We start from the raw sequence: 25370 nt of genomic DNA, 5'->3' as shown, positions 1-25370 counted from the left end.
CAAATATAATATTTATAATTTTCATTTTTTTCAGATTTCAAAAAGAACACACAAGAATGGATGGTCCGCCGATGACAATGGCCAAAAGCATGGCTCCCGGTGCCAGCCAGAATCTGGAGTTAACTAGGTACTAGATTTATCAGGTCTCTAGGGGCACTTGTAAGGGGGGGGGGGCACTTTCAATTTTTAAAAAGTTTTTTAAAAAAGTTAATGATTTTTTTTGCGGGGGGGGGTTTCTAGGGACAATTCTCGTGGTAGACTGGTGTAATTCTCCTCCAAAAAGAACCTAAGAGAAGCTACTCTGTAAGGGATAACCAGATCTGTTCAGTGGTTAGCGAAATCCTTCTGTAAAAACACACAGACAGAAACAGAAATTCTGATACTTTTATATAAGGAGTAGGGGCACTTGTGGAAGAGGGAAGGGAAGTTGACCGCCCTCCTTCCATATTCAATTTAAGTTTTAATAAAAAAAACTAAAATACTGGGAGAGTGGTGGTAACTTGAAGAAATGCAGGTCCTGTAAGAACCATATCAGTTAGCAAGATCCTTCAATACAAACAGACAGGAAAACCTACAGACATTTTGTTTCTTTCACATAAAGATTGAGTTTTTTTTAATTAAATGGTGAGAGTACATGAATATAAAACTTTGGGGGCATAATTTACTGCCTAATGTCCCCTTCCTCCCTGAAATTATCATAACAATTTTATTCATTTTGTTTTAGTGAGATGGATGAAGTAATCAAACGGATACAGGTATAACAAGCCAAGTCTAACGGGATAAGACAATGGCCGAAAATTGATGTACAATGACATCCCCAATGATGATGCACAAAATTAACCTTTCTGTAGATTAAATTAGTGGTTGAAACATTTGAATAATCAACCTAATGAACTAATCAAAATTCACAGAAGTTGTTAAGCCAACCAATAAGAAATTTTTTCTTAAATGTCGAAATTATTGAGCTTCGTATTCAAAAATATATGGATCCTTGTTAGTTATAATACTTATTAAAACTTCAGATAATTACCAAAATTGTTTTGTTATTAGCAAAGTTTTATTGGAAAGTTTCTTATTTTTGGTTAATCTTTATTTTGAAGCAAGACTACTCTGAAAGTCGGCTGTGTTATTCTGTCTGTCTGTCTGTAATGCATATATCTACAGCATTTGAAAGAATGCCATCCGTGACCACTTTTATCTAACACAATATAGTCAGGAATCTAAAGGGATAAGACAATGGGTGATAAATTGATGTACATTCACAATGATGATACACAAAATTACCCTTCTGTAGAATAAGATTAGTGGTTGAAATGTTTGAACACTCAACTTAACGAATCAATCGATCAAAATTCATTAAAGTTCCAAAGTTTAAAATGTATAAGAAAACGTTATTATAAAACTTTGGGTACTAGTGTAATAAAAAGTACTTTGTCCCAGCTCTCGCTCTGCAATATATTCGACATAAATAATGATATTTGAATTAGAACTTTTCACATTTTTTTTCTCCAAAAGATGGCTTACTATTGTACATAATATTTCTTGATAAGTTAATTACTATAAATAGTTGTGTTTTTTATTACTTGTGGATTCGCCCCTAGTTTGAAAGTTTAAATGTACGTTTGTCCTAGGACCTTTTTCATAAAAAGATGCAGTGGTTTACACATTTTCATTATGCTATTTTTAAAAATGGATATAGAATATACGTGGATAATATGACAGGGGAAAGTTGCTAACAGGGACATCACTTACTGGTCAGTTCGTTCTGGAGGGGAGAGGATAGGAAAAGGGGTGGATGGGGTCGTTTTATTAGCCAGCTACAAGTTTCTCTTTATTAGAGCACACGATAATCTAGTGTAATGTCCAAGTAATAATGAATCTATTTCTTTAAAATATTTTTTGAAAACATTTTTGACGACTTTTAGCTTTGACTTTTAAGGCATGTCAAAAATAGACATCAACACCATGCCAAAAAGTTTAACAAGGTTTATGTCTACATTAGAGTAAAACAATAGAGGGGGGAAGAGGTTAAATAACTGTATGTCCCCACACCGAGGATTCTGCGTCGACTTTTAATTGTGTCTTTAAAAATTAACCATTAGCGCCAGAAATAATTACGTAGCCAAGTCGCTACAAAAGAACATAAAACAGTTTGCTAGCAGACAAAAAAGGTCCCCAACAGGGGGATCCAAGTAGTTCTCTTGTTATACATCTATATGCTCATGCTTAGAATTTCCATACATGTAAATTTTGTGAATTGTAGATTTTACATAGATCAATTCATAAAAGTCCTAATCATATGCTACGCAAGCTGATCATAATTTTAAAAAAAAATATCATTGCAGTAAATAATATGTCTATAGATTTATTATGTGGACAATATTTAGGTTAGCAAGAATGTTGGTGGTGTGATGGTGATTAACCACGAGGGAATACCACTCAAGACCACACTCGATAATTCTACAACTGTGCAGGTGGGCCAATCAATCAATTAGGGATCTCAAGGGATAAGACAATGGCCAATAAATTGTTTCTATATATAACAATAAATGGTTGAAGTGTTTAAACACAAAACTTAAACAAACAACCATTCAAAATTCAGTTAAAGTCCTCAATGTTTTTTTTATGCCAACGAATAAGAAAACATTATTATAAAACTTTGAGAATTGTGTAATAAATATAAATAAAATCTAATAGCTTTGGCTCTAATGGCACTTTAGTAGCATTTACTCTAATAGCAGTAGACAAAAATTTTCAGATGGGCAGTCAGTATCCCTCTTATTTAAAAAAATATTTGTAAAGGTTTTGTGATTTTTGGACACAACTGCTTTTAATCTTTTAATAATATTTCATTTCATTATCCGCAGAAACCTGTCTAGTGTCTATAATACAATGCTATAAATGACTTTTCTTCAGTATGGTGGAATGGTTTCTCAACTTGCAGAAAGAGCTAAATCAGTTGTCAGGTACTTTTTTAGAATTGTCCTTTCGTTTCGAAACGTGTTTAATTATTTAATACAATTAACACTCCTAGAGGCCGCTTAGGGGAACTTGAGGGAAGGGTCGGGGAATAGTCGATCGCATAATTCAATTTTAGTTTTATAAATAAAATGTTTATAAAAATGCTTTGGGAGGTGGGAGTTATTTTTGGAGGTTGGAATAGTTAAAAACTTACACCGGATTAACTTTGAAATATAAGTATTTAGGTACAGCAGTAATGGAGAACCTTAGCTAAAAAAATATATAAAAAAAAGGATAATTCTTAATTATTTATTTCAGAGATTTGGACCCAACAAACGAGCTGACCTTCTTAAGAGTCAAGTCAATAAAACATGAGGTAATGAGGTTTTTATTGTACGCAACTAGATAAAAGTTTTGCAATCGAAATGTTTCAATTTATGAATATTTAGTCAAGTTCCATTATATAAATATATGGTAAAACTGTCCTTTAAAGCTTGTCTATGTTTGTTTACAATGAAAATAATCAGGGTTCGGCAGCGTCAGCTGCCTATAAGCCCCAAAGAAATCGACATTTTACAATTTAAAAAAAAATCAGATACAGGTCTAAACCTGGTTCAAATAGGGCAATCCCTTTTTTCCAAAATTTTAAAAAGCATCAAATCGGGTTAATATTTGAGGCTTAGTCGCGGCTGACCTAAGAATAAGATCTAGTGATGTACCTGTCCGTAGAGGTTATCCAGGTTCAGGTACACTGCAGACCTAGTCCTCTACAAGTTTCCAGTTTATGTAAATCAATATAAACCTTGTGGTTTACAAGAAGCAATTTTTTGACACTTTTATTTAGCATCCTTCCTTTTTGCTTCCAAAAATCATCAATCCTTGGTTTTTAGGTCTCCTAAAACGGCCATAAATTTTTTTAATTTTATCACTAAAGACATAATTTTTCAGGGAACATTTGATTTAAGGTTACATAAAAAAATTCCATCTTTGATTTGAACGGAGCTTTTTATAGTGCCTATAAAAAAAGGAATAAATTCTAAAATTTTGGTAGGTATAAGGAACACAGTAATAGTGTCTGACTGATTATGACGTAACAAAAAACAATTAGCCAATGAGAAGCCGTTGTTGACCAATGGTAAAATTTATAGTGGCCTCTCATTGGCTATTTTTTTTTGTTACGTCATAATCAGTCAGACACTATTACTATGTTCAGGTATAAGTATCCCGAATAGACTATTCTAATATAACGTCATCCGGGATACTTTGACCAAAAGTTTTAATTTTATCCTCTTTTTTATAGGCAATATAAAAAGCTTCGATTTGAGGTAATGATTTATTTTCAGGTTTTGGTAGCCCCGGATAAAGATTTTGTGTTGATAGTTTTGCAAGAAGCAGAGACAGAAGAATCTTGAATTGCAAAGTTTTTTTGGAGGGTTTTGGGGGTTAATATCACCCCAAAAATAATAATGGGGGGGGGGGGGTCTAAATAAAAAGTTAAAATTTGTTCGAGTGGTGGGGATTGTAATATATTCAGACTATGTATTTGTTTACATTTTGAATAACTTTGAATTTTAATGCTTTATTTTGACATTTGAAGAATTTTCATTTAATTACTTGGACATTCATCTTAAAAAAATGATAATTTTATCCCACTAGTATCTATTACAAACCAACTTTTTGGCAAATATTTGATTCAGCCTTATGGAAGTTTGATTAAAATTAATTAAATCTTTTTTTAAAAAGAGCAAAACTATATAGTTATATATAGGAAACTTTTCTTAATTGTGCAATTAATTTAAAAATACTTAAAAATTGTAGTATCCTAATTTGGGTTGCATTACTTCAGCATGTAATTTAGTGATTTTTTTCTGTTCTATAGTTTAAACTACATCTATAGGACATATATTTAAAAGAATTTCAATTCCACCGAAAATTTTAAAAATATCAGGACTTGAAAATTAAAATTAATGGCTGTCCTGTTTTCACAAAAACTACTTTGGTGGTGACTAATTGTTTGCTATTTATTGTAATACAAAATTATACATGTTAGATGGCATTCTTGTAACTTATGCTTTTAATCATATTTGGTAAATGCACTTCATGCAACAATCATTTGCCTATTATACTGAATTTGTTTTATTATGTAACACCTCGCCTATTATTGGCTATTGTGTTTTTTTTCTACAATAAAAAAATGTTTTGATTTACTGAAGTTGATGTACCCCCCGCCCCCCCCATTTTAAATATTAGTTAATTATCGCATCGTATTATAGACAGCTTTCTAAGGATATGAAAAGAAACATTTAAACCATTTTTGTTAGCCCTGATGGGTCGAAGGCGCGGGGTAACAAAACTGGTATTAATTGTATGATCTTTATTTTAATATTCGTGAAAAATTATCTGTAATACGATGTTATACATGGTTTTCCATTATGGCTGAGAACCGGTTCTAATCCAGCGGATATTAATCGGTTTCGAAGCCATACTGGAAAATTCATTATTTCATCAACTTATTATTATTCTAAATATTTCTGATTAAACCTTATGAAAATAATATTAATATATCATGGAATATAATATTTATACAAATATTTTTAAGTTTGTTTTCAAGTGGCGAAGTTACTCTATAAATGTAAATGTGTGTATACGTAGGAAACGTAATTTTTTCGTAGCTGTTTGTTACCATAAACAATGGATATATTATTACTTGGATTTTACACCAGATTTTCCTGTTCTCTAATTAAGTGAAACTTGTAGTGGGTTAAAATAACACTTCAACCACTTCTACTCCATTTACCCCATCTCCTCCCCTCCTACTGAATTAACGAACTGACCAATAAACGACAGAGGATATAGCATTCCAAGAACTTAATTTATTCATTAAGTTTGGTCTTAGGTGGTTGTCTCAGTAGTAATGACGACCTTTTTGTATAACCCCAAAATCTATTTCTTTTTCTTTCTTGTCGGATATACCTACTCCTGATTTTCTCATAAGTATAATCTTATTCATGATTGTCCCACAGGATTAAGCAATTGGACCCCAGCAGAGGCTTGAGACGCGGGAAAACCTACTGTAAAAATACGACGTTTTCATATGTACAATTTTGTTTAGACTTAAAAATTAATGTTCTGTTTTGTTCCGACACTCAACAAGTTATTGAAAGTTTGTACTTCCTTATGATTTTAGCGATTCACTTATATGGATGTTGTCATCCTTGGTAAGTAGTAAAGTATAAACAAAGAAAAACAGAAATATATTCATATATTTATTACATAAAAACAAAACTATATTTAGATATTTTATGTCAGTAATAAAAATCTCTCTTTTCATCTAAAATAAGAATTTTTACATAGGCTAGCAATAATTATTTTTGGGTGGAAAAAATCTTATTTTGTTCTCTCATGTATTTTTTTATTTCTGCCCAAAAAAATAAGAAAACACAAAAATAAAAGCACAAAAAAACAGAAAAAAATCACATTCAGATTTTTATGTTGAAGATTGTATAGACAGAATAAAGCACAGGGTACGATTCTGACTTTCAATGATACAGGCAACTTTACATATTTGGTTATGGGGGGAAAAATTTTGAACACGAAAAAACTGAGGTGGATTCTTGAAAAAAAAAATGATTGTTGCTGCATTGTTGGTGGGGCAAAATTGTTTTTGTGAAAAATCCTCCAAAATCACATACAAATCTACAAAAATTAAATAAAATCCTATGTTAATAACCTTTCTATGATTTCATTTCATTTTTATAGATTTTTTATGTGATTTTGGAGGATTTTTCACAAAAACAATTTGGTCTCATTGGCGTCCCTAATTTTTTTTTTAATAATCCAACTCTGGTCTGTATTAGTTTCTCTCTTGAATATATTGTTTAATTTTCTTTCATGACTTGTAAAGGTGAAGCAGACAGTTTTTTCTCAGCTGCCACATCCTCACTAAATTGTTAACATAAATAAAAGATAAATAAGATAAATTTACAAGATGACCCCTAAAATAGTGCATCCATCATAATCTTTTTTTTTAAGTTAAATTTTTTTTGGATCACTCTGTAATCTTTAAATATTTTTTTTTCTTTGGCAGATCATATTTTGGTTTAAACATGTATAAGGTGGAATTGAATCATTAGTTTTGAATTAAAATTTTTAAAATTAGACCTTAAAGTGGCCAAAAGTGAAAGTCCAAAACTATAAATCAACTTTCTTCTTTTAAAACAAAGAAATTTACTTAAACAAAAACTTTATAAATTGAAAATATTTTATAAACTACTATTTCCTAAGTAGGATAAATTATTTAGGACTAGATGTTAAAAAATTAACAAATGATAAATATCTAAAACAAAATAAATTTAAAGAAAATAAAAATAGGAATGTAAACCTTTATATTAGTAACAAAAAGCATTAAATTAGTATTTATAAAGGTGGACAACTATGAAATGAATGTCAAAGATAAAGCATCTTACAGCAGTCACCCCAAATCAGATAAAAATATGACTCTAAAATTAAACTTGGGATAAAATCAAATGCTTTGTTAATATCAAAGTGCCACTTTTGGCTCATTTGATTCAACCCGGTAAGGTGCATTTCTCTGTTCATAGATGACCCCTTTTAACGGGTTTTGGTCCATTTACAAATAAATCAATATAAGTACCTTTTAAAATAATACATTTTCTTTCATTATAAAATGTGATGTTTTTAAGGCATATTTGGAGAATTTTTTTTTCTTTGTAAATAACTTTCTTTTCCTTTAAACATTTAAGTACTTTTAATTACTACATTGAGAGTTTTTAAATCAAAAAATCATGATTTTTAGTTTGATTAAAATTGCTTGTATAATGATTATGTTTTTCATGATATATATAAAAAGTATCGTTGTTGTTTTCTTATAATGATATATTTTACTGCGAGGTTGCGTGTATTTTTTATTTATGTAAAAATCTTTTATTTAATAGTTTTTAATTTCTAAAATTATCCAAATAAAAGAGTAGAACAGTCCAGAATAAAACTTCTAAATATATAAATAGGAAGGGATCTAAAGGGATAAGACAATGGCCGATAATGTACATCCCTAATGATGATACATAAAATTACCCCTTCTGTAGATTAAAATTAGTGGTTGGACCCAAAGTCCCCAAAGTCGTTAAGCAAATGAATAAGAGAACGTTATTATAATACTTTGGGGACTAGTGTAATAAACAGCCCAATGTCCCCTCCCTACCTGCTTTCCTGTTCTACTTTTTATTTCTATATTTTAGATATTTTAATTATATTTTTACATCATGATCAAAAAACATAAAAAATTGTTGTTTGTGAATGACTTAAATATTTTTCCATTTTTTGGGTAGCGCACCTACTCTGGAACTGGTTTAGAAATCATGATCAGAGAGACAGGAGGAGGTGGGTTCAGATAGTTCAGAGAGCTCAGACCAGTGTCACGAGGCCTAAAAAAGAATATTATCGTAGCTATTATTTGAGATATAAGGTCAAGTTTTTTTTCTAGTATAGCTTCAAAACATATCAATATCCGATGGTTTAGAACCAGTTCACAGCCATACTGAAAAATTATGCATAGCATCGTATTATATCCAGTTTTATACGAATGTAAAAGTATACAACCATAAGATTAAAACCAGATTTTTTAGCCTGTGCCTTAGACATCTCGGGAAAAAAAAGTTGTACATTTTTATATCCGCGGAAAGCTGTTTATTATACGATAAGGTAAATAAATATTATGTAAGTGTTGCACTCTAAACAGTCTATTTTTTCAGACAATTTATTTAGCAAAGATCAAATAGGAAAACGAATTAAAATTATTTTTCTTTCTTTTAAAATTTAATAGATTTAATAATAAACCCACAAGGGAAAGGTGCGAGGCTACTCTACAAGTCTCACCTGCTCTGAATCTCCCAGTTCGTCTCCGGATTCAGAGATATCAGAATCCAAATCTTGCTCCGATATCTCCAACCTGGGGCAAGGAGATACTGAAAAGATTTAAAGGATTAATTTCATGGAAAATATATCTAAAATACAAAGTAGAATGATGTCTGTCTGTCTGTCTGTTTGTTTGTTTGTTTGTCTGTCTGTCTGTTTGTTTGTCTGTTTGTTTGTCTGTTTGTCTGTTTCTTTGTCTGTTTGTTTGTCTGTTTGTTTGTCTGTTTGTTTGTCTGTTTGTTTGTCTGTTTGTTTGTCTGTTTGTTTGTCTGTTTGTTTGTCTGTTTGTTTGTCTGTTTGTTTGTCTGTTTGTTTGTCTGTTTGTTTGTCTGTTTGTTTGTCTGTTTGTTTGTCTGTTTGTTTGTCTGTTTGTTTGTCTGTTTGTTTGTCTGTTTGTTTGTCTGTTTGTTTGTTTGTATCGAAGGATCTCGCTGACCGCTGAAACGTTCGGGTTCTACTTAACAGGATAGCTTCTCAAATGTCCATGGAAGGTTTATAGCTATTTGGGGGAGGTTACCACCACACTCCGAAGAGAAATCACCCCTAGAAAAAAATTAACCCCCCCCCCCCCAATTTTTTTAAAAACAAAATAAAAAAAGTGTCCAAATTTTTTTAAAAACCAAAATAAAAACAAAAGTCCCCAAAGTTATATGTTCAACTAATAAAAAAAGGTTATTAAAAAAAATTTTGGGGACTAATTTGTGATATACAGCCCAATGTCCCTTCCCTCCCTGGTGACTATACCTGGCCCCGGGGTTGATGTGGATGCTGGTCCAACTCCAAGACTGGATGTTGCCTCGCTACTTTTTCCACTTGATTTCCTAAAAAAATAATTATTGTAAAAATCTTTGTTTGGAAGTTCTAATTATGCAAGTGTGATTCCCTATTTCCTTACAATAATGCAGTGGATACATTGACAGGGGAAAGTTGTTGTTAATTTAGGTTACTAATATGGAACTCATTTATTGGCAAGTTTGTCCATCCATTATGAGGGGAGGGGATGGGGTCAATGGGTGGATGAGGGGTATTGTTAATTTACCCAGTTACAGGTATAATTTTTCAGAATACATGAAAATCGAGTAATAATATATCGATCCTTACAATTGATGTCACAAGCTTGATATAACAACAATGATTAACATTTTTAACGTCTCTAATATGACACGGCGCGACGTGGTTACGTTTACACTATTGCCGTTGGTTTTTATGTTGATTATCTGGTTGTGTAAAAGAGAGATAATTGAGTAGTTTGGATACTCAATAGTCACGCACATAATATCAGTACAACCCATTCCCCAAGCTCCTCTGCGAAGAGAGTCATTCACTATGGAGACTTAATTTGGGACACCTGCCATACTAGGCGAGGGTAGGGTAAAAATAAGGAGGTCCCATGCGATAGCGCACAAAGCCATAATGTGCTTGAACTTGGAGCTTGAGCTGGCCCTAGTGGCTATACAAAAATGTCTCAACCTAATTCATGACGACTTAGGTCTAAACCCTAAGAAACTAAGGCTAATCAAGGGGGGGGGGAAGTTCTGACACTTTTGCGTAAACGGTGAGTATAGGCTTTATCTTTGGACTGAGAGGATAGGTTATTAGGGATAAAATCATTCTTATATGATGAATTTCCCCCAGATTTAAGATTTTTTGGATAGGCCTCCAGGTTCCGGAGCTCCAGGCCTCCTGGTGGTCTCTGTACAGGTAAAATTGAAAAAAAAATTTTTTTTTTTTTAAGTTACAGGTCAACTTATAAAACAAAATATGCATCTTTTTTAATATTATTCACATATTTGAAGAAAAATATGCATATTTTGTTTTATAAGTTGATTTTTAACTTAAATTTTTTTTTTTTTTTTTTTCATTTTTACCTGTACAGAGACCACCTGGAGGCCTGGAGCTCCGGAACCTGGAGGCCTATCCAAAAAATCTTAAATCTGGGGGAAATTCATCATATAAGAATGATTTTATCCCTAATAACCTATCCTCTCAGTCCAAAGATAAAGCCTATACTCACCGTTTACGCAAATGTGTCAGAACTTCCCCCCCCCCCTTAATCAATATTGATTACCTTAATCTGTTGTTACCCGCCGCATCGGCTGATTGTGTCCTCGATGGTCTCAGTGTTGGTTCTGTGACAGGGGATGGCAGATCCTCTGAGCCAGGACTGATCAGTTGGTGGTCAGATAATTGGGGTGGCTGTAGATTCTAGAATATATTGTTCATGAATAGTGAATCCAGAATATATTGTTCATGAATAGTGAATCCTTATAACAAAGTAAGAGAATGTTTGTTTGTTGCATTCCTTTATAGGGAATTGGCGTGTTTATCTTTCCGACGATATTCAATTATTAAAATTTGAAAAAATGTTACTTGGAGGTGGATTATTGACCAAAATGGCTTTATTGGTGTTAAGCTTTTAATTTATCTTGATAAAAATTCCCCTGTAGTCAAATGAATACTCAGGGAGAAAAGGGAAAATTAGCTGTTTATTACACTAGTCCCCAAAGTTTCATGATTGCGTTTACTTATTCGTTGGCTTATTAACCTTGGAGATTTGAGTGAATTTTGATTGGTTAGTTCAATAATCTGAGTATTCTTACGTTTCAACAACTATTTGTAATCTACAGAAGGGGTAATTTTGAGATGTACATTATTGGCTATTGTTTTATCCCATTAGATCCCTGATAGTTCTACCTTGAAATCTAATTTTCTGGCGGTCAGGTGTTGGTATTCAAATTCTTCGTCCTCATCCTCGAAATCCTGGTCAGGTATAGATCCACCTAAATACAAAATATAGTTGTATAACAAGATAACTACCTGGATCCCCCTGTTTGTGACCTTTTTCATCTACTAGCAAATTGCTTTCTAGGGTTCTCAGGGTGGGGACATACAGTTATTTATCCTTAAGGCTGGTGGGGGGAAAGTCGACCCCCCCCCCTCTATTTTCAATTTCAAACAGTATTTTTGAGGTGGTCATTTTTTATTGATAATAACTTTCCTTGGACCTGTAAAAGGCTTCACTGTAAAGGAGAACCATATCGGTTCAATGGTTAGCAAGATCCTTCGCTACAGACCAAAAAAGCTAACTACTTAGATTTGAAAATTATATAAAATTACTCACCAATTTCGATTTCGCTTGAACTAGAAATCTCACACAAATCATCGTCCACGTGGCAATCAATCTCCACGGGTTTTGGCGCATTTTTTCCATCAGCAGACGATGTAGCGCCACGATCAGCAGATGGCTGTAAAGTCGTCTTCGTTTCTTCTGATGGTGTACAGGGAGTGCTCTTCTTGGATTCGTCACTTTCGTCCGTGTACTCGCTAAGTGTTTCAAATTGAGGTGGGCTCTTTTTTCTTCTAAAAAGAAAAATATATTTGGTCAAAATTAAGTTAAAAACAGATATTTTTTTGGAGTGCAGCAACAGTAATATAACTAAAACAACTGTGGAATAACAGATCTAAGTAAAGATGTATTTACAGATGACTATCTGCCCCCTTTTTTGTCTGCTAGCAAATTTTTTTCTGCTACTTGGCTGTGTTAATATTCCCGACACTATGGGTTGATTTTCAAAAACCTATTTGAGAGTCGGCAAAGGTCCTTGGGATGGGGACATACAGTTATTTAACCCCTTCCCCCACTAGTGTTTTACTCTACTTAGTTGTGGAATTAACAAATATAAACTGTCTAGTGCGCACAGAAAAAATGTTCAGAGAATCATAAATGCACAGTGAGTAACTATTTAACGAACTTTAACAGACAGAAGGACATACATCAATTAAAAAATAGCAGCATTAACTAAAATCTTTCAATTAGCTACTTCTAAAAGGTCAAAGTAAAAATATCTAAAATTCTAGTTAGTATTTCAATAGGTATATTCTTAACTAACTGATTATATTACTTTTAATGAATTTAAAAAGAAGTGGGAATGTTGATGATATTAATTTAAAGGGTGTATTAGAAACAAGAACAATTACAACTACATGTGAAGTGGACCCCTTTGCAGGAGTATTAAAATCTGTGGACAGTTTCATAAAGAATTTGTAAACCAAGTCTGATGTTACCTTCCAATAACTCTACTGAATATAGCTCCCCCACCCCTACTCTTAATCTTGCCCGTCCCTTTTTTTTTTAATAATCAAAAACACAAGATCCTCAATAAATAGTTGGTTATAATAGTAATTTATTTATTTAAAAATGAAATATCTAGCTAAGCTATTAACAATATCATAAATATGCAGTATGTATAAAATCATAAAGAAATAGGACAATGACGTTCATCTTAAACTTAACTCATACCTTCCCAAATTATATACAAAGAAATAGATAGAATAAAAGAGGCTGAGATTATTTTGACGTTCATTATCCCATTCCTGTATTCTAAAAATTGATACATACTCCCTGACTCTTTTTAAAAGACCACAAGCTCTGCTAAAAAAAACAAATACAAGCTTGTCAGTTGTGTGATACTATTTCAGGTGCATTAAAGTAGTACACCTGTCATACTAAGACAACAGTTATACCTAGGGTGGAAAGGAAAATTGTGCTCTTCATTACACAGTCCCCAAAGTTTAACAATAATGTTTTCTTATTCGTTATTGAATTTTGATTGGATGGTTAAATAAATTGAGTGTCCATACGTTTCAACCACTTATTGTAATCTATAGAAGGGGGAAATTTTGTTTATCATCATTGTGGATGTACATCAATTTAAATTCCATTATCTTATCCAGAGTTGTGGATCCGGATCCGCAAGGATCCGCATTTTTTTGGACTCAGAAAATTGCGAAAAAAAATTGAAAAATCTACCTAAATTTATATAAAATAGTCACATACAAACACATTCCAGGGCAGGAGGTACTTCTTGAAGTACTGGGGGATATTGACGTCCCTCCCCTTACCAGTCACCCTTCCTTCCAGGGATATGAAAGGTTTGCGTAGGACTAACTATCCTACCTGTAAAAAATCATCACAGTTAGCGAAACCACCCACAAAACCTCAAACACTTATGGCTTTAACACAGCCAGAGGTGTGCATGAAACAAGAACTGTTGGAACTGATGCTCAGTTTACTGAGAATATGAAAGATGATGGTGAAACCCGAAAGGAAGCTATCAACTTGATGACAGGACCAATAAGTTCTAAGCAAAGCTGTAAGATAGGAACCTGGAATGTTAGAACAATGTATGAGTCAACTAAAACAGCCCAAGTAGTTAAAGAAATGACAAGTTACAATATCGGAATACTTGGAATTGCAGAATGTAGATGGACAGGACAAGGACAAACCACAACCAAAGATGGCCACCTAATACTTTATTCTGGTCATGAAAGTCAACATATGTATGGTGTTGCTATAATTATCCAAAAACGACATGTCAATTCACTAATAGACTGGAAACCTATATCAGACAGAATAATTAAGGCTAGATTCCAATCAAGGCACTGCAAGTTGACCCTTATCCAATGCTATGCCCCAACAAATGACAAAAGTGAAGAAGTAAAACAAGAGTTTTATGATCAACTGCAATCAATCAGAAACTCAGTACCCAAACATGACATGTGTCTAGTTCTTGGAGATATGAATGCTAAAGTAGGAACTGACAGGACTGGAGTGGAAAATGCAATGGGACACTTTGGCATAGGTACAAGAAATGAAAATGGAGAACTTTTACTTGAATTCTGTTTAAATAATGATATGGTCGTAGGAGGTACATTATTCCAACACAAAAACATTCACAAATATACCTGGACAACACCTGATGGACAAACAAGAAACATGATTGACCATATTATGATCAATAGAAAATGGGTCAAATCAATGCAAGACTGTAGGAGCTATAGAGGAGCCGACATATTCAGTGACCATGAACTAGTTGTCAGTAAGATTAAATTAAAGCTGAAGCGTACTGGCCATGATAAAAAGAGTGAGATTGGCAGACAATATGATTCTTCAAGATTAAAGGACCCAGTGATAAAGAATGAATTTGTCTTAAAACTCAGAAATAGATTTCAAGTCTTAGAGGACCTAAATGACGAGACTGAGATCACATGGACTTCAATTAAAGAAAACTTTCAATCTACTGCTAAGGAAATCCTAGGACACAAGAAACCAGAGAAAAAGAAATGGATCTCTGAAGAAACATGGAACAAAATAGAAGAGAGAAAGAATCTTAAAAACAAAATTCATAATGCTCAACATTTGGCTGACATGGGCAATTTAAGAGCTGAATATACTGCTAAAGACAAAGAAGTCAAAAAGCGCACAAGGAAAGACAAGAGAGATTACATTGACAATCTGGCTGAAAAGGCCCAGAGAGCAGCTGACTTCGGTAACATGAAAACAGTATACAACATAACCAAGCAATTAAGTGGCAAATATAACAAAAAGAGTGGTGAAACTATCAAGGCTAAAGATGGTAAATTACTCACTACAGAAAAAGAAGTTGCTGAAAGGTGGAAATCGCATTTTGAAGAAGTGTTGAACAGACCTGAACCTGAAATTACTGCTGAACCAGAACCAGGACATGAAATAGACATAGACACAAGACCACCAACTATTCAAGAAGTTAAAGCTGCTATACATAGTCTAAAGAACGACAAAGCACCTGGACCTGACTTGATAACTGCTGAAATGCTTAAGGCAGACATAGATCTTTCTGCTAGGACTCTGACTGATCTCTTTGATAAAATTTGGAGACAAGAAAAGATACCAACTGACTGGTCTAAAGGTATAATCATAAAACTACCTAAGAAGGGAGATTTGAACAATTGTGATAATTGGAGAGGAATTATGCTGCTTTCTATCCCAAGCAAGGTCCTATGTAAAGTTATTTTAAACAGAATTGATGAGAAAATTGACAATAAACTAAGAGAAGAACAAGCTGGGTTCCGTGCTGGAAGAGGCTGTGTTGACCAAATTTTCACCCTTAGGACAGTTATTGAACAATGTGTTGAATTTAACAAGCCACTCCATGTAAATTTTGTTGATTTCTCTAAGGCCTTTGACTCCATACACAGACAAACACTCTGGAAAATACTAAGAAGTTATGGTATACCTGAAAAGATGATAATTATGATAACTAAATTTTATGACAACTTCCAAGCCTGTGTTTCAGTTGGAAACAATAAGACATCTGATTTCTTTAAAATAAGCACTGGAGTTAGACAGGGATGCATTTTATCACCTATTCTATTTATATTGGTCATTGACTGGGTGATGAAGAAAACCACAGAGGACAAAAAACGTGGTCTCCAGCTGGGCATACTAGGACACCTAGAAGATCTGGACTTTGCTGATGATCTGGCACTGATTTCAGAAACAATTAAACATCTACAAGCTAAGACAGATAGACTAGTCAAATACGCAGGACAAGTCGGGCTCTTTGTTAATGTCAAGAAGACTGAAATTATGAATATACCTACAAACCCTGATCAAACTATAACAATAAATGGTGAACAATTGAAACAAAGCAACAAATTCACCTATTTGGGGAGTGTTATCAGCAGTGAAAATGGCTCAAAAGCTGATATTAAAACCAGGATTGATAAGGCTAGGGTTGCTTTCAACAGTCTACACAACGTTTGGAATTCAAAGAAACTTGCTCTGAAAACAAAAATCAGACTTTACAACAGTAATGTAAAATCAGTTCTTCTTTATGGAGCTGAATGCTGGAGAACTGTGAAAACTGAAACAAATCAACTTAATGCATTTCACAATAGCTGCCTAAGAAGAATTTGCAAAATATTCTGGCCAAACAAAATATCAAACATTGAGCTGTATGCTAAGACCAAGTGCAATAGTATTGAAGCAGAAGTGAAATTTAAAAGACTAAGATGGCTAGGACATGTGCTCAGAATGGAACAAAATAGGTTTCCAAAAAAGTGCTTAAAATGGAACCCCACCACTGGTAAACGTAAACGGGGACAACCAAAAATGACCTGGAGGCGGAGCACTGAAAAGGACCTCTTTAATTTGAAATTAACATGGGGAGAAGCTGAAGCACTTGCCAAAAAAAGGAATTCATGGAGGAGCAGGGTGGCCGTATTCTCTGGACTCCACAGTCCAAAAGAGAGACGCGACTGAACTGACTGAACAAACACATTCTCGTGATGAGAGCCAATCTTTAAGGTTTAGGTTCAGACTTAAAAATTAAAAGTATTTTTGACTTCGAGATTAAGGAACAAATATTTTTTGAAAAATTTGGTGATTTTATTTTTATTGTCAAGGATCCGGAGTCGGATCCGGATCCGCACTGACCAAATTTGGAGGATCCGGATCCGCATACAATCAATGCGGATCCGCAACACTGGTCTTATCCCTTAAGATCCCTGGTTATACCCGATCAATACCTCTGGGGACGGTTGATAACAACGTAAAACCAGATCTAACTATTGCAGACAATCAAACCTTTTATTTCACGACTTTTAGTATTATGTGCATAATAATGATTTGCGCCACTACTCAAATATAATATAAATATCGTGCTTCTGACATAGAAGCAGTAGGTACGTCTTAGGTCATGACGATTTTAGGCTTAGATTCAATCCCATCGACTATAATATTTATTCTAAGGATCGTACTCAAACAGCTATACGCGGATATTTAAATGTACAATTGTAAGATTTAAACTAGTCTTGTTAACCATGAGTTGCCGAAGGTACGGGCTTACAAAACTGATTTTAAATCTTATGATTGTACATCTTTATATTCGTAGAAAACAGCGGATATTAATCTGTTTAGAAAACTACCTGATAGAAGTTGATCTAGTGAGTAGAGCATGACCAACTGTATGTTGAGGACTTGAGTTAGACCTAAAATTATAAAAAAAAAGTCAGATGAATAACATGTTTTAAATGGACGTACGAACTTTTCGGCAAAGATTATAGAGTTGCCACGCTTTCTTTATAGTACCAAATTGAGATACGAATCATCATGCAAAGTTTGAAATCGATAGGACAATTCTAACATGTCTAAATTAGCGAAAAGAGCTAACCGTTGCGGGCAGTTTGACTTAATAAGCGCATTTGACTAAACGCTAACACACAACTTTTTTTGAAAATACGCGAAAAAATGACGCTCTTTATTTTTCAAAAGTTTACCTTGTGAGCAGAGCTGACCGATCCAGAGATCTCGTCATCAAGGAGGAACTTTTGGTTTTCCTGGGGAAAAAATTGGATAGTTAGAATAGTTATTTATCGCATCGTATTATAGATAGCTTTCCGTGGATATTGAAATCTATAATACAAAGTAGAATGTCCGTCCGTCCGTCCATCCGTCCGTCTGAAGCTTAAGATCTCGGTAACCACTGAACCGATTTGATTCTACTCTTCAGGGTATATACCTACTGGTCCTGTGGTGGTTTTAGGCTATTTTCTTGGGGCGTGGGACACTCCCAACCCCCCCAAAAATAAAAAAATCAGCCTCCATGTTTTTTTTATAGCAGAAGATTTCCTTGGTCCTTTTTTTGCAGGAGATTTCCTTGATCCTTTTACGAATTTCACCTTAATTTTTTTGATCACCACTTGGGACAAAGCCCCTAGAGGCTAGGGGCGAAGCCGCTAGTAAATATATAAAGATTAAACGAGAAGACCCGGGATAACATAACTTGTATATTTTTTATGCTTATTAATTTAATATTTGTAGAAAGTTGTCTGTAATATTATGCTATACATGATTTTTCAGTATGGCTGAGAACCGATATGGTCCCCCTTTACAGTGAAGCTTCTTATAGGTCCAGTAAAGGTATGGGAGGATACCTCTACCCCTCCCAAGAGGATCACCCATAGAAAAAATCCAATCTATAAAAAAATTTGTGTTTGCTTTTGTTGAAATCTAAAATTGAAGTTGGAGGGTCGACTTATCCCCTCCCCCCTCCCTCAAGGGGCGTAGCCGCTAATAAAAAAAAATTACCTTAAAAATATTGGACTGTTAGGAGACATCTTTCGCCGTAATCTAAAAGAAAAAAATATATAAATTTCGTAATTTAGAAAGAGTAGCTTCGCTACTACCAAGGACAAATATGCTTATAAGTCGCACAGCTAAGTTGACGGAGCTTAGCTACTCTGAACTTACCAGGCTGTTTATTACACTAGTCCCCAAAGTTTTACAATAACGTTTTCTTATTAATTAGCTTGACAACTTTGGGGAATTTTCTGAATTTTGATTGGTTGGTTCCAAACGTTTCAACCACTAATTTTATCTTCAGAAGGGGTTAAGTTTGTGCAACACCATTAGGGGTGTACATCAATTTATAGGCCATTGTCTTGTTCCTTCATATCCTTGGCACTTACCCTGGACTGGCCGTGTTTTCAGGTAGGTCATACTCCAACTTCCAGGCCACGGATTCTAACTTTTCCACAACCTCCATCACCCTAAATTAAAACCATCAGAACCAGAAACTGAATAATCCATCTGTAAAGCAGTATATACACACTAACCGACAATTATGCAACCAATCTTCGCCACCTCTAGTTTTCATACATGTTTTTTTTAGTCCTTGCGATTGAGCTCTAATCAAGTGTTGCAATAACAACCTCAATAACCCTAAATTAAGCCTATAGTTAAATTCATTGCTTAATAGCACAATTGCATTTCCCGTATATGGGCATCTCGGGGAGGGAAAAAAATGGTTTTGATCTTATAATTGTACATTTTATATCTGCGGTAAGCTGTTTATAACGCGATGATAGAAATAACTATTTTACAAATTTAAAACAGCACGAGACCAAGCCCTTGTAGAGTATATTTCGTCCTAAAATCAAAATTTATCTTACCTTGGCGAATCAGGAGGGCCGTCAACATCCCCTACGCCCATAAACGGGAGGGACATCGAAGCCAGAGGATTCTTGGAGGGGGGTGCAGAACCGGGACGTCCCCCACATGGTAGACCCCTGCAGGATTTCAAATCATATTTTGAATAAAAAAGAGAGGGGTAGGATTCTGGTAGAATCCGTAAAGGTTATGTGTTATAAGTTAAAAACAGTAGTAGAACGATAAAAATTGATGTGAACTTTTAAAAAAATTTTTCTAGGTATAGTTTTTTTCAATAAGAAATACACATATTTAGTGAATATTATCGTTCTACTACTATTTTTAAGCCTTAAAACACACACCTTTACGGATTCTACCAGAAACATACCTCTCTCTTTTTAAACCTTTTTTCATAGATCTAAATTAAAACAGGGAGGAAGAGAACATTGGGCTATAAATTAAACAAGTCCCAAAAGTTTTATAATAACGTTTTCTTATTAGTTGGCTTAGGAAATTTGGGGACTTTATCAAATCTTGATTGATTTATTCAAAAATTATATTTATAATCTATAGAATTTATAGTTTTCTTTATCATTATTTAGAATGTAAATCAATGTATTGTCCATTATCTTGTCCATTAAGATTTCTTGCACATTTTATAAATTTAAGAACAGTAAACGACATAGAGACTTTGCTAAAAATTTAAAAAAAAAAAAAAATTTCTATGGAATTTTATAAATATCAATCACTCTTTGTTACAATTTGTCAATAATTTTCATTTTAATCTGACAAAAATGTGATAAAAAACCCAGAATTCTAAAAAAAGTCAGAAACAAAAAGTGTAAGAAAAAAATTAGCCTCTGGCATTTTGATCATAAATTTTACTTCTGTTAAATTGCACAAAAAGGGGGTCTACAAAATGAATTTTTATGCATAACTTAAAACTTTGTTCTACAACAAATCGTACAGATGGACAAACGAGTATTGTCAAATAAAGAATGTCACTGCATTTTCTTACACTAATAAAATCATGCCTTATAATTCCAGGAATCACCATTTTAAAATAAATTCCATGAATAAAGTAATCTTGTAAAAATATAAAACTTACTGTTTGATTTAGATAAGGCTATTCTAACATGACTTAAAGGACGATATAACTTGTTTTTTACTACACTTAGATTCTTAATTTTGTAGCCCTATATATATTTAGTGCACAATCAATTCCGAACATGTATTACATTGTCAAATCATAAGAACTACAAATTACATCGGAACAGCACAAATCGTCGATTGCCTTTTGCTTCACTCTCACCATTAAGCACCCATCTAGCTTATTTGCCTTATAAGCCTTTAGTGACACTTTTAATGTTTTTTTTTTCATTTTAAATTTCTAATTTGATAAATAATTTGTCTACGTTAAGATTAGCTACGATACTGGCGCCTCTCTGCTTGAATATTTCAATATTTTTTGGTGCTTGGGAGGGTACCACCACCCTCCCAAGAAATAGTTATGAACCTACCAAGGACATATGAAAAGTTACCCTGTTAAGAAGAACCATATCGGTGAGCGAGATCCTGCGGTATAGACAGAAAGACAGACAAACATAATTTTACTTTATTATAAAAATTAAGGCTTTTTTGCAAATAAAAACCCAATGCAGATGTGATAATATGCGGAAAGTAATGCACACCTAAATATTTGTGAAGCATATGATCGCCAAAACTGTGAGAAATTTTCCCATAAACAATTCTGTCAGAATTATGTCAATCATTAGATTTTGCAGCGTAGCTGTTCTATAATTAGGGCCTGTACGTCCGTACATCCGTCCAACTTGATGATCTACTTCCTAATCCAGTTCTTACAAAGGTGATAAGACAATGGACAATAATAAATTATGTGTCTCCTGTTACCCTTCCCCACACCGGCAAATTTAAGCTACCAAAGACAAGGAATGTAATAAACATTGGAAGATTTAATCTATGACCTATGAATGAGTTGGGTTAAAACCTGCCAAGGATTACTTTCTTTTACTGTTTAGCCATTCAATAGATCTTACATAATAATATTATTGCTGCGCAAATTATGGTTATAATCTTATTATTTTTATGCTCTCACTTTTTTAATTAATCACCAATTGATTTACTTCTTTTCCTTTGAAAAATCAATTAAAAAAGAAAGTATATTTTTGTTATATTTCTTCATGTTAACTTTTGATTATGTGTCATGCAATGTTTTTTTATAAGAAAAAAAATCTTATAAAAAAGTCTAAGATAAGAAATAAATATTTTGGCAGCAATCAGTATGTCTGTCTATTGAAGGATCTCGCTAACCGCCGAACCGATATGATTCTCCTTTAAAGTGTAGCTTCTCATAGGTACTGGGAAAATTGATAACTATTTTGGGGGATGGTACCACCACCCTCCAAAAAGAAATTGCATTAAAACCCCCAAAAATCATAACTAACCCCACATTTTTGGTAAACAGCTGATCTTAACATATGTGGAGTGAAAAGAAAACATTTTAAATGCCCTTGAGGCCTCTAGGGGCATAGCCGCTAATAACCAATAAAACACTTAATATGTAAATTTATTTAGGAGCTCATTTAAATCTAAATCCCAAGTGTCAGGAGGATGTACTGACCAACTTTATGTACTAAGTAGCTGCGCTTTTTAAAAATGATAATTCCAAAAAATGAGATAATGAACGGAAAAATTATAAGTAAAAAAAGACTTATGGTTATTTAAATGATATTGAATTTATTCTATAGCAAACATGAAATATAATATGTGCATAGCAACCTCAATTCTAATTAATTACTAAATCCATTATTTTTTGCTTGGATAATTTCTTATTAGAAAAATTTTAGCGTTTGTTTAATTTCCAAAAATAAAGATAAATTGTCAAAAAGTCATTTTGAAAATTACCAGAAATGCTTTCTACTTTTCTTACTTCCCTTTGTTGGGATTATCGCCAATAAGGAACTTAGATATATGACAATGGCAGATAAATTAATCTTCTTCCAACTTTTAACTTAAAGAGCTCTTTAGATGTAGCGTTTTACAGGATATTAAGGAAAAAGGCAATGGACGATAGATTGATATTCATCCCCAATGATACTAAACAAAATAATCCTCTTTGTAGATTAAAAGTTTGGACACTAATATTTTAGAACCAACAAATGAAGAATCAAACAAAGTACCCAAAGTTTTTGCGCACACAAATAAAATTGTGTAATAAAACTTTGGGTACCACTGTAATTTACCGTCAAATGTCCCCTAAAAGCTTACACAAAAATATATAATTGGCTATACTCAAAAAACGCCTATCTCAGAAAACGCCTATCTCAAAAAACGCCCATCTCAGAAAACGCCTATCTCAAAAAAACGCCTATCTCAGAAAACGCCTGTCTCAAAAAACGCCTTTTTCATAAAATGCCTACTACATTTTTAAAAATTGTCTTGTAGTGAAACATGTCAGTCTAAGGTATTGTGAATATTGTACAATATGTACATTATAAATCTTCTTATTAAAATATCTATCCCTAAGGTACAATATCACTCTTGTACATTCCTTAGGCACTTTTATTTTTTTAAGCTTTTTGAGCAACAACATACTAAAGGTTTGCTGTTTGAAAATTGATCACAATTGAATAACAAAAACTTTTACATAGTTAATTCATGTTTTAAGTTTCTTTATTTAATTTGACCTAATGTCTTGAATTAACAGAATATCAGGGTGAAATGTTGTAAATATGACTAAGCCTAGTAAATTTGTTAAGAGACATTCTCAAAGATGTTGTGTAATTTTGTTCTAGTTTTTATTATGCTTAAAAGAAATTTTAGATTCATGTTATATAATTATTAACATACAAAAATAACATACAAAATATTTATTATGATATGCTTTAAAATTATCAGAATTAGCTGTTCCTCAAAATAAATTTTTTTTTAGAATAATTATTATAAATTAATTATGATTATATAGCTGTTCCTCAAAATAAAAAAATAGTTTAGAATAATTATCATAAATTATAAAGCAATTTAACATTTTGTTAAATCTTACTTTCCATAGATGATGAATTTTGGGGTAAAAATAGGGTGAGGGTATTTTAATGTCTTTTCCCTATATTCCTTCTTATTTTTATCAGATTCAAAAATGATGTACTTTTGAATAAGCTTCAATAATTAAACCCTTTCCTCTAATGAGTTCTCCCTCCAATAATTTTCTCCAATCCCTCATTTTCCATTTATTTAAACCTTCTCTATTCTCTTAAAATATCAGCTGCTCTTAAGTTTACCATTTTATCCATCTTAAATAATAGATCATGAATGACAAGTATTTTATTATTCTATTGAATACTAGTTATAAATTAGGCTTTATTTTTTAAAAATGTAGTAGGCATTTTATGAAAAAGGCGTTTTTTGAGATAGGCGTTTTCTGAGATGGGCGTTTTTTGAGATAGGCGTTTTCTGAGATGGGCGTTTTTTGAGATAGGCGTTTTCTGAGATGGGCGTTTTTTGAGATAGGCGTTTTCTGAGATAGGCGTTTTTTGAGATGACCCATATAATTTTAGTCTTTGATAACCTAAAAGGTTTTTTTTAAATTCAACCATCTCTGTATCAATGAGTAAATAGCACTTATACCTAATTCGAATTTCGATCTGAAAAATAAGAGGAAAGAACGGAATGTAGATTTATTTACTAATAGCGGATAAATTAGTAAATTATGCTTTATAGTAATGGTAAGCAATTAATAGGATATTAATCTGGTTTCCATAAACCTCAGAAAATTTGTGGCAGCAGCTACTCTATAATTAAGGTTTGTACGTAAATCACTGCGTAAGGTAAACATTTGTAAAACATAGTCATATGTAAGGATTTATTAACAGTACACGCCAAAAATTGACAATAAAAGTGTTTTCTAAAAAAAGTCTGCCAGCTTTCACATATATGGGGTATAAATGAGGAAAAGGGGAAGGGAGATACTAATTGACGGTTTGAAATGTATCAAGAATCGTCCAGAAAAACAGACACACATTGTAATTAGAAGAGCAGATTCGATGCAAAAAAAGAAAGCTTTATTTGCAAATAGCTTAAGGCAACGAATTTATATAAACCAGATCATTTTTTTTCTTCTTGATTTGAAAATTAATATAATGAAATTTTAGAAATATGTACAACAAATTCAAGGAAAGCCTTAGTATGGAAGTAATGAAATGACAATGAACGATAATTAGCCTTTGATAGCTGGTATATGCTGATGGAAAGAAGGGGCTGTAGATTAATACCCCTTTCTCCAATCAGTAAGACTGAAAATCTCCGAATATAAAACTTGAAAAATAGACAAAACTGAAAAAAATTAGGTACAGGAACGAAGGGGACAATGGGCTTTTTATTACAGATGTCCCCAAATCTTTATCATAGCGTTTTTTTATTCGTTGGCTTAACAACTTTAGGGACTTTTATCAAAATTTGTTGTTTCATTAAGTTGAGTGTCCAAATTGTAATCTTCAGAAGGGGTATTTTTGTGTTTCATCATTGGAGATACACATCAATTTATTGGTCATTGTCTTATCCCTTTAGACCCCTGAATTAAGTAGCAACGCTTTTCATCATTTAACCAACTCCAAATATAATTTCCTTTGATAGTTGAACTCGAATCCTTCACACAAAGACTGGGACATCATTCCTTCATATTCCTAAAAACAATAATTTTAGGATTAAT

General features: G+C 33.0%; 2 protein-coding genes across 6 annotated transcripts in view; one reads left to right on the top strand and one right to left on the bottom strand.

Annotated features, from left to right (window-relative positions):
* LOC145334308 (dynein light chain roadblock-type 2-like) lies at positions 1-4416 on the top strand. Its single transcript, XM_080179716.1, has 6 exons — positions 1-127; positions 725-755; positions 2388-2474; positions 2917-2966; positions 3280-3337; positions 4305-4416. The coding sequence occupies exons 1-6, from the start codon at positions 57-59 to the stop codon at positions 4371-4373; spliced, it is 366 nt and encodes a 121-aa protein (XP_080035842.1). The 5' UTR covers positions 1-56; the 3' UTR covers positions 4374-4416.
* A 1798-nt stretch (positions 4417-6214) lies between these two features.
* The window catches only part of LOC145334306 (uncharacterized), a 240959-nt gene continuing 221803 nt past the window's right edge, over positions 6215-25370 (bottom strand). For 3 of the 5 annotated variants that reach the window (XM_080179711.1, XM_080179712.1, XM_080179713.1), the window contains 12 exons: positions 25288-25344; positions 19669-19787; positions 19186-19266; positions 18806-18847; positions 17995-18054; positions 17644-17706; positions 12017-12255; positions 11590-11675; positions 10964-11100; positions 9640-9716; positions 8857-8945; positions 6215-8405 (listed from right to left, as the gene is read on the bottom strand). In XM_080179711.1, coding sequence (XP_080035837.1) covers positions 8397-8405; positions 8857-8945; positions 9640-9716; positions 10964-11100; positions 11590-11675; positions 12017-12255; positions 17644-17706; positions 17995-18054; positions 18806-18847; positions 19186-19266; positions 19669-19787; positions 25288-25344 — 1059 coding nt within the window. In that variant the 3' untranslated portion in view covers positions 6215-8396. Of the gene's footprint in view, positions 8406-8856; positions 8946-9639; positions 9717-10963; positions 11101-11589; positions 11676-12016; positions 12256-13142; positions 13328-17643; positions 17707-17994; positions 18055-18805; positions 18848-19185; positions 19267-19668; positions 19788-25287; positions 25345-25370 lie in introns of those variants that run through there. The other 2 variants (XR_013884802.1, XM_080179715.1) reach the window with 2 other exon arrangements.

This window comes from Acartia tonsa, chromosome 12 (assembly GCF_053477335.1).
Source record: "Acartia tonsa isolate MP-2025a chromosome 12, ASM5347733v1, whole genome shotgun sequence".
NCBI lineage: Eukaryota > Metazoa > Arthropoda > Copepoda > Calanoida > Acartiidae > Acartia > Acartia tonsa.
Note: the sequence above shows the minus strand (reverse complement) of the source record. Positions and strands in the feature narration are given on the sequence as shown.